We start from the raw sequence: 11,889 nt of genomic DNA, 5'->3' as shown, positions 1-11,889 counted from the left end.
TGTCAGCTTACGGAAACATAGGAGGCCAGTCAAATTCTAATCCGAGACTCATATTTCTGATGACTCTCTATAATGCCGTAGACAGACATTCAATTTAATCAATTTCCTCTACATCATTAAATGATTGCAATGAAAAAAATTTTTTTATCAGACTTGTAAAGTGCCCAAACGACGCTCGCCATAGGGATGTCGGTGGCTGTATTGCCATCTTTATTGTCACACTGCCGACTATAGAAATAGAAATTACCATCACGTGACATCATGTATCCAATGGATTGTGTAGATTTTTTCTAGTGTGAATTAAAAGGTTTAATTGATCTTTGTACGTCCATGCCCACATTGAATGTATGGAAATATAAAACGAATCCAGCACTGGTGTATAGAAACAGTATTCGTTTACTTTTGATGTGGAATAAGCCATTTTAACCTTTTTCGGACCACACACATCAAAGTAAAAATGTCAATGAGCGTGGTGCGCGTTGTGGTAGCAATATGTGGCATAGTAGCTATGGTGTCTGCAGCTTCACACAGCCAGGTGATGGATCTGTACAACAACCTCATCCTCAACTATAGCAGCAACATCAGACCGGTGTTAGACCAAACCAAATCTGTAAATGTTACAGTTGACATCATGCTACACAGCATTAATTTATTTGACGAGGTTTCTGGCAAGCTTTCTATGTCTGGAATTTTCACATTCGCCTGGACCGATGAACTTTTACAATGGAATCCTGTGTCCGCTAACGGTATATATTCGATGGTGTTCACTTCGTCACACGTGTGGGTACCCAAAGTTTTTCTCAGTAACAGCGTGGATGAAGCCAGCATTTATAAACAAAGCGACTCCGTTGAAGTTATATATAGTCGTGATGGACGTGCACTTTTACGAACTTTCAAAATTTTTGATGTTGTTTGCCATGCTGGTATCTTATATTACCCTAATGACGTCCACACATGTGAAATAGAAGTAGCACCATTGACCAGTATGGATCAGATCAATCTTACTTCTTCATTTGGAGTCATAATGAAAACGTATTATCCAAATCTGATTTGGAATGTTGAGTCAACTTCGGTGGATTATGATTATAGTGGACAACACTCCAAGGTAGAGTTCTACCTCACAATAAGTCGCCGACCGACGTTCCTTCTTCTTACACTCGTTCTACCTATCATCGCCCTGAACTTCATGAATCTACTTGTGTTTCTGATACCAGCCGAATCAGGGGAGAAGATATCCTACGCCATTACAGTACTGTTGACGTTCGCCGTATATCTGTCGGTATACTCAGATAAGATCCCTCCATTGAGCCTACCAATAGCTGTCTTTAGTGTTTCATTGCTGATCAAACTGTGCACTAGTTGTCTCATAGCACTTTGTTGTATAGTCATTTCAAAGGTAATCTACCATGATGAAGATCGCAGAATACCGTTCAGGATGCAACAACTCACTTCATGCTTTCTACGGAACAGAAAGATAGGAAACATGAAAAAGCCTTCTCAGAAAGACTCGACGACCGACGTGGGGACTCAGAGCGACGAACATGAGGCGGGTAGTCTCAAGCGCGACGACTTTCTCGGAAGGAAAGTTACTTGGAAGGAAGTTGCTGACGCCATGGACAAACTATGTCTCGTATTCTTCACCGTGATGTCGACCGTCGAGACAGTTGTGTCTTTAACTATCATTATGAATCGTCATTGAATCTTCGACGAATGTTCTCAGCCAGGGCGAATTTCGCCAAATACCTTTAAACGAACGTTTGCCACAAGCAGTTGCTGACGGCACGGGAAAGTTATTTAATTCCCATAATGACTCGTTTAAGTAAGGTTGCGTGATATGATTTGTTTGAGGTTATCTAAATACTTTTTGCGTGTCAGTATGTATACAATTAAAATGAAATATTAACCGTATCTCGTAAACTTTATGGCCGTCAGTTTTTCCATCGAGATCTTGTTACAATTAAAAGTACATCCAATGAAAACGCAATTGGCTGATCTGTTTCAACTCGGCTTCGGTTCCATGGGGGATGTCAGTAAGGTAGGAGGGTACCGTGTGCGGTTTTCTCTTGGTACTCGGTTTCCGTTCCACAGTAAGACCCTTCGTGCGCTTCCATCCAATTCAACAAGTATGATTTGTGAAGTTTGTAGTTCAGTTTTTAGGATTTTATCTTTCTAGAAAACCTTTCAAGAAGAGTTCAATTAATTATCAAACACGCCTAGATAATACAGTTCTGTCTGTAAGAAATACTTAATACTTAGTATAAATGTATATGTCAGGGAAAACAACCACGAACTGTTCATACAAGTCGTTGGATGTGGTTTTACACCAGTATCATCAAGTTATGACAAACTTGAAAGTGTGAACGTGAGCTCAAAGTCAAAGCAGCGTGTCTCGTTTTGAGGTGTAAGATATATCTATCAGCATTGCCGCTTTTAGCGCCTTTGATTGTAATATAGATACACTTCTTACGGAACGTTATTTTTGATATTGATATACATGTTCCGATATATCACAGTAAAGGACGTACATGATTACATTACTAACTATAAATTCCATATCTATAGTTTTAGTTTTAAGTTATGGAGCCGCCGTTCACATTTCATTCATATATTGTGAGTTCCTTCTGATATTGGGCCACTTTCATTTAGAGACTAAAACTCTTATATCACCAGTTATAATGCAATATGTTCGCCCAAAGTAAAGAGATGAAAGTGTACAACAACAACAAATTGGATGAGTTGATGGAAGCTTGCAAGTAAAAGGATTAACACCTAAAACAAACAACAACAAAAACTAAACGCCGACTTCCAACAACAAAAACTAAACGCCGACTTCCAACAACAAAAACTAAACGCCGACTTCCAACAACAAAAACTAAACGCCGACTTCCAACAACAAAAACTAAACGCCGACTTCCAACAACAAAAACTAAACGCCGACTTCCAACAACAAAAACTGAACGCCGACTTCCAACAACAAAAACTGAACGCCGACTTCCAACAACAAAAACTAAACGCCGACTTCCAACAACAAAAACTGAACGCCGACTTCCAACAACAAAAACTGAACGCCGACTTCCAACAACAAAAACTGAACGCCGACTTCCAACAACAAAAACTGAACGCCGACTTCCAACGACAAAAACTGAACGCCGACTTCCAACAACAAAAACTGAACGCCGACTTCCAACAACAAAAACTGAACGCCGACTTCCAACAACAAAAACTAAACGCCGACTTCCAACAACAAAAACTAAACGCCGACTTCCAACAACAAAAACTAAACGCCGACTTCCAACAACAAAAACTAAACGCCGACTTCCAACAACAAAACTAAACGCCGACTTCCAACAACAAAAACTAAACGCCGACTTCCAACAACAAAAACTAAACGCCGACTTCCAACAACAAAAACTAAACGCTGACTTCGATTGCGTTTGATTTACTTTCTCGAACTATGAACAATCTCGAAAATAATTTTCTAACTAAGTATTGTGTATATATAATATCGTTATGCCTCTATGTATGTTGACCTGCTGTGGTGTTTTGACGTTTCTAGCATCCTTCCTGTATACGGTAAATATCGTTTGTATGTTTTTATCGGGTGTATGGCGATAAGTATAACACCACATAGATTTTTTTTCAAAAACGTTACATCAGAGTGGTTACGTTTAAACGTTAAGTATCATTATGACTTAAATGTCCATTTGGAAGAGGATATATGATACTCACATTCACATATTAGAATAATAGAGACAAACATCGCCGTAACAAAACTGAAAGAAAGATATATGACAATTAATTGGACGTTTTTATCATTGCTCCTGCAGATTGGTATGCCAATAGAACATAAGTGTTCTATATTTTACAATCCGTAATGGTTTTCGATCGTTAGCACGTGATGTTATTTAAATAAAAACCATCAAAATGGTGCCACTTTTTAACATCAATATAAGTTAAAATGGTACTGTTAATCAATACGTCTCTCCTGTAGATGAAGTGTTTTGCGCGCTATATGAGACATTACAGTTTAGGAATCTCCGAACTGGTCCAGTCAGTGAAACGCATTGTTCCCATTACGCCCTCAAATGTGCAAGACTAATAAGTAAAGATTATAAGACTCGATCATTCATCAAACCGAAATAAGGTGAAACGCGAGGCTTGTCGAGGTTTTTTACCACATTTTGTGACCCTGAGGGTGGAATATCCCTATCCTACATACACACATAATGAAAGAATCTTTTTCTCTCATACCCTGCCTAATTTCTGACAAAATGTCTCTCAACCATGTATTTTCTTCATTTTAAAAAAAATTCTCTAGGCCCTATTTGAGGTTTTTACCCAAAATACTATTTTTGGCAAACTTAAGTTTGCATACAAATTTAAATTCATTCCTTTTGTGGTTCAATGATGAACGAATGTATAATTCGCCGATGAAAATTGCCGTAACTTGACCGAATTTTAATTGACGTGTTCGTGATCAAATTGTCAACATCCGAGAATAATATAATATAATCTAACATGGGTCTACTCTGTTCCGTGGACAGGGACCTGAGTGTAAGAATTCTGGCCAGTCAGCTGGTCAGCCAAACTCTTACACGAGGCACAGGGGCATGTCTAGTCTTATATATGAAAATAATCAGAAATACCTATATATAAAGACAAAGACATGTCCCTGCGCACAAGGCATCAGATATACTTGTTCGCGAAACAGATCCATGTTTGATTATTTTTCTCATACTTGCAAGCATATGTAAGTTTTTAAGAAAACAAAATCCATCGCGCCATCTGCAATGTTTCTTGAAATGTACGTCAAAATTGATGACTTTCATGAATCCCATGTACGGAGGATGGTTCCAAGCAAAGTCCACTGAATAAGCATCAACACCATTGTACATGACAAACAACGCGCCATTGTGAGTGTAGCAGGATGTTTTTTGTTTTGTTTTTAATTATCTTATAGCTCCAGAAAACAGCACCAGTACATACAAGAGGTCAAATGGGCCTGTATCCTTCACCTACCGATGATACTTTTAAACTGATCGTTGTCATTAATGTTGATGCTTCATTCCAATGTGACAGTAGACCCCAAGTGTACTGATTTCGAAAAAAAAAGTTTCCTTCCTCAGCATACTAATGTCACAAACCCCGAACAAATATCAATACCCTGCCTACTCTATACGCTCTGACGACCAAACTCAGAGCCATATCACAGCTAGCCCATACCATGAATCTGGCTCTCTTGCATATTTAGAAAACAAGAGGCACATGGGCCTAAACGGTCATCTTTCAAACACTTACAGCAGGGACACACCCCTCAATCCAGCATCATTACCATAAATTGTCTGTTTGCAGACAGTTATGTTTCAGATCAAATTTGGTTTTTATCCATTTTGGCATAAAGAAGATTAGCATCTTAAAGCAAAATTTCACCTAAGTTTATGTCCCCATGGTCCGGACCAGCCTCATTTATATAAATTAGGATTGTCCTTCCCCAATGATGTTTCACACTAAAAATGGTTGTAATCAATTAGGAGTAGCGTTTTAAAGTAATATTTAACCTAAGTTCTCCTTTTGGGGGCCCCGCCATTCTTTCCCCAGGTGTCGGACCCGACTCGTTTATATAAATTATGATTGCCGTCCCTTATGATATTTCAAATCAAATTTGGTTGTAATCCATTAAGAAATTAAGCAGGGGTAGCGTTTTAATGCAAAATATCAGCTAAGTACCCCTTGGGGCCTCATTTATATAAAATATGATTACCATCCCCTTATGACATTTCACACAAAATTTGGTTGTAATCCACTTAACAATTTAGGAGGAGTAGCATTTAAAAGCAAAATCACAGCAAATTTCCTCTTTTGAGGCCCAACCAATAGGGCCATATTGGTCACACTAGACTCATTTATATAAAATATGATTTCCCTCCTTCAATGAGGTTTCATATTAAATTTGGTTATGGAGTAGGGTTTTAAAGTAAACATTCACCAAAGTTCCCCTTTTGGGGCCCCACCCCTCAAGCCCCAGGGGTCACACCAGCCTCATTTAAATAAAATTTGATTGCCCTCCCCAAATGATGTTTTATACCAAATTTGGTTGTAATCCACCAAAGGGTTAAGGAGGAGTAGGATTTTAGAACAAAAAGTCACCTAAGTTCCCCTTTTTGAGCCCTGCCACTCTGGCCCTAGGGGGTCATACCAGCCTCATTCATATAAAATATGATTGCCCTCACCCAATGATGTTTCACATCAAATTTGGTTGTAATCCACCCAAGGGTTAAGATTGATTAGGGTTTTTAAACAAAAATTCACCAAAGGTCCCCCTTTTGGGGTCCCGCCCCTCCGTCTCCTGGGGTCACACCAGTCTCATTTATATAAATTATAGTCCCTCCCCCCAACAATGTTTCGGACAAAATTTGGATGAAATCCACCAAAGGGTTAAGGAGGAGTAGGATTCTGAAGCAAAATTTCAGCCTTTTTGGGCCCCGCCCCTCTGTCCCTAGGGGTCAGACCAGCCTCAATTATATAAAATATGATCGCTATCCCCCAATGATGCTTCAAAATAAATTTGGACGTAATCCATGCAAAGGTTAAGGAGAAGTAGGGTTTTGAAATAAAAAGTCTTACGCACTGCGTACGAAGACAGACAGAACACGATGGCTATAGGTCATCCTGACCCTTTGGGTAAGTTGACCTAAAAATACCAAACATATTTTGACATCTGTGACCTTGAAAGAAGTCAAGGTCATTCATTTAAACATCCATCTATCCCAGCATGGTACAGGCCCAATATCAGGTATCTGGGTCTTTTAGTTATGGAGAAGGAATTGTTTAAATGTTTAAAGGAAAAGTTGACGTTGGACAGACAGAATACTGGTCAGATGGCAGATTCTACACCACGGCATAAGCTCACATTTAGCACCCCCCCCCCCCCCCCCCAAATGTACCCAATAAAACCACCTAGTGATATACAAAAACACATATATACACAGTATGATAACATTTATTTACAATAATTAATCACACTCCTGTAAATTGGTATCATCAGCATACATCCAAGTACAATCACACCTCATAGTTAAAATTACGGTTTCATCTTTATAAAAACACTCAAATTTTGTATCTGGTTTATTCCTGTATTTCGTAATTATCTGAAAAAAACATAGAGATTTCATAAAAATTGTCATTTTAGTAACAATTTATTACAGTAGTAGCACATTTTTCGCTGTTTTCAAGGATTCAAGGAAATTGTCAAAAACAGATATCCAGAAAATAGAACTGATAAAGAAAAGAATGTTTTTTTTAATAATCTCATTGGTAAAATAATGAGATTTCGAGTCAACATGCCAACTAAACAGATATCAAAATGAGGAAAATTTTGGAAGATAAAAATGTTTGGGTTCTCACGAGATCAAACATAATGAACAAGCTACCCTCTAACTGACTTTCGATGAATACATATATGCATACAACAGCAATTTACAGTACATACAAGATTGATACTGTAACCTACAGTTCGCTCATGGAAACCTAGTATGTTGTTAAATCCAAGGAGCAGAAAATGATTTAATTCACAACTAAAACTTTGTACAGAGCAAATTAGTTAAAATGTCAAATTGTCAATAATGATTTAGTGAAAACAAAACGACATGTACCAGTAATTTTAAAAAGATCAATCTGCCAAGTTTTGAACTAAACTTTCAGAAAACTGCATCTTTTTTTCAAAAAAAAAATCATTATGTGTCAGAATTTTTTGGGGGCTAGAAAAAATCAGGAGTGATCTCTTTTATTGTTTTGAATATTGAAAGCTTTTAAGTTGTTTGTATACATGATTGTGTCTTCTTGATTAACAGATCTTCAAAAGCATGAACAGTATGTTTTAATGATGGATGAAGATTTTGATAGCAATCAAGGACAAAACTGGATATCTGTTGTATGCAGCATTGAAATCAATGTAAAATGCTTTCCAGCCACCACAAGTGGGCTCCACATGAACAATGACCTTAATGACCTTTATCTTCATTTCAAAGTCATTAGTCTGCTAACTGAAAGAGTGAATATATTGAGGGTCTTTTTGCCCTACTTGGAAAACTCAAAGGTAGAACTTTGTCCCTCCATCATCCAGAACAGCCCCGACATCCACAGTTCACACACTCCACAATTTTACCCTGAAAAAAAAGGAAAATAAAACTTCAGTCTGCATGTATGTTGATGACCTGATAACATGAAAATTGAAATCACATTTTAAGATACCGCTACAGTATAAGCAGTTTATCTGTAGTTTAAAAGTAACCAAGAAACAAAAGTATGACATTACTTACAGCCTCCAGCTTCCCCTTTGGTACTCGACAGACACAATTACTGTTGAAGTTTGTGTTCCTGGTTTGAATACACCGCAAACAACAGAGATTCTCATAGCCTTGCTTTTTCCATTTTGCAATGAGATTTTTATCAGCAATATTTTCTTTAAGGCAGTACTCGTACAGCTCTGAAGTATAATACAAATAAATAGTTAACAATGTCACAACAGTTGCCTTTTTTGTGATGTTCATGTTGATGTCAAAATATATATATCAATGAAGCACATTGCACCTATTCTGTAATACCATGTGCTGTGAAGGATGCATAATAGAAAAACGTGCCCTAATTTTTGTCACTAAAAAGTCCAAATTCAGGGAAAGTATTAAAAGAAATTTTCAGATGAAGCACTGAAAAGATATTTTGTGTGCAATGTTTACTTCATTGAAAATAATCATGTGTATAATGTATTGAAATTGTTATCAGAAAAGAAAGATAAAGATTATTTCCGAGATCAGTTAATAATTCTTTACATATAGATAGCTATAAACTACCTCTGCTAATGGCTTTCCTCCTGTAGAACAAGTCATAGATATAGCGTGACTTTTGGTGGTGGAGACGGAATATAGGCCACAATCCTTCCACCTTTCTTTTGCCCTCATGTGGATCAGTTTCAGCTGTAATTGGAAAATAAAAAGATGTTCAAAAAATTATTCATGATATAACTGGACAATTCATACATTAGGAAGAGTTTTTACATGTAGCATACAATATTTTTTATTTATTTGTACCTGGATACATGTACATTATTTGGTTTCATTTCTGCTCTTTCACAGTAATATACCTAGTAATGTACTTGTTTAAATTGGCTACTTATGAACAGCATGGGTCATGACCTTCATTGTCATTTCTATGGTTTAGTTCAACTATTAAGCATACCGTATATATATGAGCTGGTGTTTACAAGGTTCAGTCCTTAGACCATTCTAATTATTACTGTATCGAAAAAATGTTCGATATCAATATGATCATCAAATGAAATGTCTCTCTTTATGTTATTAAAGATAATGAAGATGGTGGTCGAGGTGGCCTAGATACATTTTTCTCTTACCCTGGACAGGGATATCCGCAGTTTTACAGGAGTGAGATTTTCTGATCTCGCCCTAGGAAAAAGACAAGCTACACATGCTCTTGGAATGTGCTCTTGATCTCGATAGAGTGACATCACTATGACCTGACCCGGAACGTTTGAATATTAAATATCAATATCATTCACACAGGAAATTTAAAAATAAGTATTAATCATCAGAGTTAACCGAGTGTTTGGTGTTCCTTTTGACAAGCTAATCTGAAATTTATATTTTGTATGAAATCAACATCCCTGGGGTTGAGATCCCCCTATCTTATCCCAAAAAGGGGTGAATGATTATCTTTCTCTTACTCTGTTTTCCAATCGTAGTGTGAACCAAATCCAAACGTATAGAAACAACAACATGTGGACGGCGGATGACTGTTGTGATAAGGCTGCAGCAGACGCTTTACACCTTACGATGTACATGTTGATTTCATACAAACCAATTCCTATAAGCTTGTCAAAAAGAACACCAAACACTCAGTTAACTCTGATAATTAATACTTATTTTAATTTGTTTTGTTAATAATACCGATATCTGACATTCAAAAAGAACAAATGAGTAAGAGAAAAATAATCATTAACCCCTTTTTGGGATGAGATAGGGGGATCTCAACCCTCAGGGGGAGATTGTTAAGTTCCCAAACACTAGCAAGTCACAAGCCTTGTGTTTGGGAATTTAACAATCTCCCCCTCGGGTTGAGATTCCCCTATCTCACCCCAAAAGGGGTGAAAGATTCTATTAATCTACCTGGTTTGGAAAAGGAAAACATCCCAGAGGAGCACAAGGGGGCCACTTAACTTGTTATAATGACTATGTCTTTTTTTTTAATGTATAGATCTAGATAATTTGATTTTCTGTTTACTAAATATATAGACACTTTTGTATGCTGAAATTTTCTCGACTGTACCCAACTATAGGAAAATCATCAATCTGTGATATAAGTGCTTGTAAAATAACTAGACTATTCTGATGTTATATATGGGTGTCAGTTTAAAGTTTGAAAAACTTCGCCAGATAAAATCTGGTGACACTTTGAATGAAATTACCCAATTTTGTGAACTGGTTTAGTTTAGCATTGTTTTAGGATGGCTGTTCTTGTGTGAGATCAATGAATGTGGTGAATATGTGTTCTTTTTTGTTTCCTTGTGACAGCGCAGAACTGATGCTGATTTTGAAGATTTACCTCAATAAAGCACACTGCCAAAGACACTCAGTAGAACACCCCACTCAGTCTCATTATTCTGACATAGGGTGCACCAGTTGTCCCACTCCAATAAATGCTGAGCATTATAAGCAGGAGTAGCAACTACAATTTGTATAGGCTGGTTATTTCTCGGCCAGGGGACATAATCCATAGCCTTCTGCACAGGGGTCAACACTCAGTCTCACGCTAGGGAGACATTAGGAAGTGCTATAGAAAGAAGTGAAACGATATGATCACCTCTTACGACCAGGCAATGGGGTCAGCAGGTACAGTATTTGTCAAAATCAATGTATACATATATATATAATTAAGACTTATGAACATGCTAAACACATTTGCTCCTTCATACAGTGATTAGTGATGTCACTATGTCCAGTTTATCCCCTCCCACTGGTGGTCTGGCTTCGGTGCTTTGACTTTGTATCACTGTGCATATACTTACTTTTTGACCAAATTTTACATGTCATGTACCAAATCATGTACCATTCATTTTGATATATACATCTCTGCTTAACCCAAGCCAATTAAGACCAGTGGGAGTGGCCTAATCTATTGTTCTGACCAGTTTGAGATCAGCCTGAATTACCTATTGTGGTTCCTGTGGTAGGAGTCCTACAACTTGCACAGGGTTCTGCTGACTCTCCATCGCCTACTATTTATTGTTATGTTCATAGCGAATCAGGAATTATTATCAGATGGTGAGTCTTGATTGTAGACGGTCAAAACCTTTCGGACCATCCACAGGGGTATGTCTAGTCTTATATAAAAAAAAAATAGCCAGAATACTTTCTGGCTCTTTTTTTAATATAAAGACTAAGACATGCCCCTGTGGACCATCCTACAAGTCAACCCGTATTTACATTTTTTTTTTTTGCGAGTTGTTGTGTAATATAGTGTATAAGCGTTTACTGTTTAATTATAAATAATTGTAAACCTTGCTCTATTTTGATGACTTTGGATATAGAAATATCTCTAAAAACCAAAAATACGACAAAATCGTCAGATCGTTTCTTTACTCAGGCTCATAATGAGAACGATTGTCATTCACTTTTTACCTTCCCGCATTTTCTGATCGAGTTCGTCAATTGTTGGTTCTATAAGCTCCCATCCCTCTGGGGGAGGTTTCCTACTTCTTTTTACTTTCGGCATGGTGTTATTACGATGTAGACACTACCACTGTGCGCTATTCAGTTCACTGGTGTTATCCTCGGGAAACGTCGGGTCAACACGGTGAACACGATGAGTTAACACTTC

The 11,889-nt window shown here is 37.4% G+C and overlaps 2 protein-coding genes across 2 annotated transcripts; one reads left to right on the top strand and one right to left on the bottom strand.

The window, feature by feature from the left end:
- Positions 1-1,033: 1,033 nt before the first annotated feature.
- LOC117334209 (acetylcholine receptor subunit delta-like) lies at positions 1,034-1,865 on the top strand. The gene has a single exon (XM_033893697.1). It carries the CDS (start codon positions 1,187-1,189, stop codon positions 1,697-1,699), a length of 513 nt encoding a protein of 170 aa, XP_033749588.1. The 5' UTR covers positions 1,034-1,186; the 3' UTR covers positions 1,700-1,865.
- Positions 1,866-6,984: 5,119 nt separating this feature from the next.
- Positions 6,985-11,881, bottom strand: LOC117334198 (protein BUD31 homolog). Its single transcript, XM_033893686.1, has 4 exons — positions 11,691-11,881; positions 8,850-8,972; positions 8,319-8,485; positions 6,985-8,165 (listed from the first exon to the last, which is right to left on the bottom strand). The coding sequence occupies exons 1-4, from the start codon at positions 11,782-11,784 to the stop codon at positions 8,115-8,117; spliced, it is 435 nt and encodes a 144-aa protein (XP_033749577.1). The 5' UTR covers positions 11,785-11,881; the 3' UTR covers positions 6,985-8,114.
- Positions 11,882-11,889: the final 8 nt, after the last annotated feature.

The sequence above is a fragment of the Pecten maximus genome, chromosome 1 (assembly GCF_902652985.1).
Source record: "Pecten maximus chromosome 1, xPecMax1.1, whole genome shotgun sequence".
Lineage (NCBI taxonomy): Eukaryota > Metazoa > Mollusca > Bivalvia > Pectinida > Pectinidae > Pecten > Pecten maximus.
Note: the sequence above shows the minus strand (reverse complement) of the source record. Positions and strands in the feature narration are given on the sequence as shown.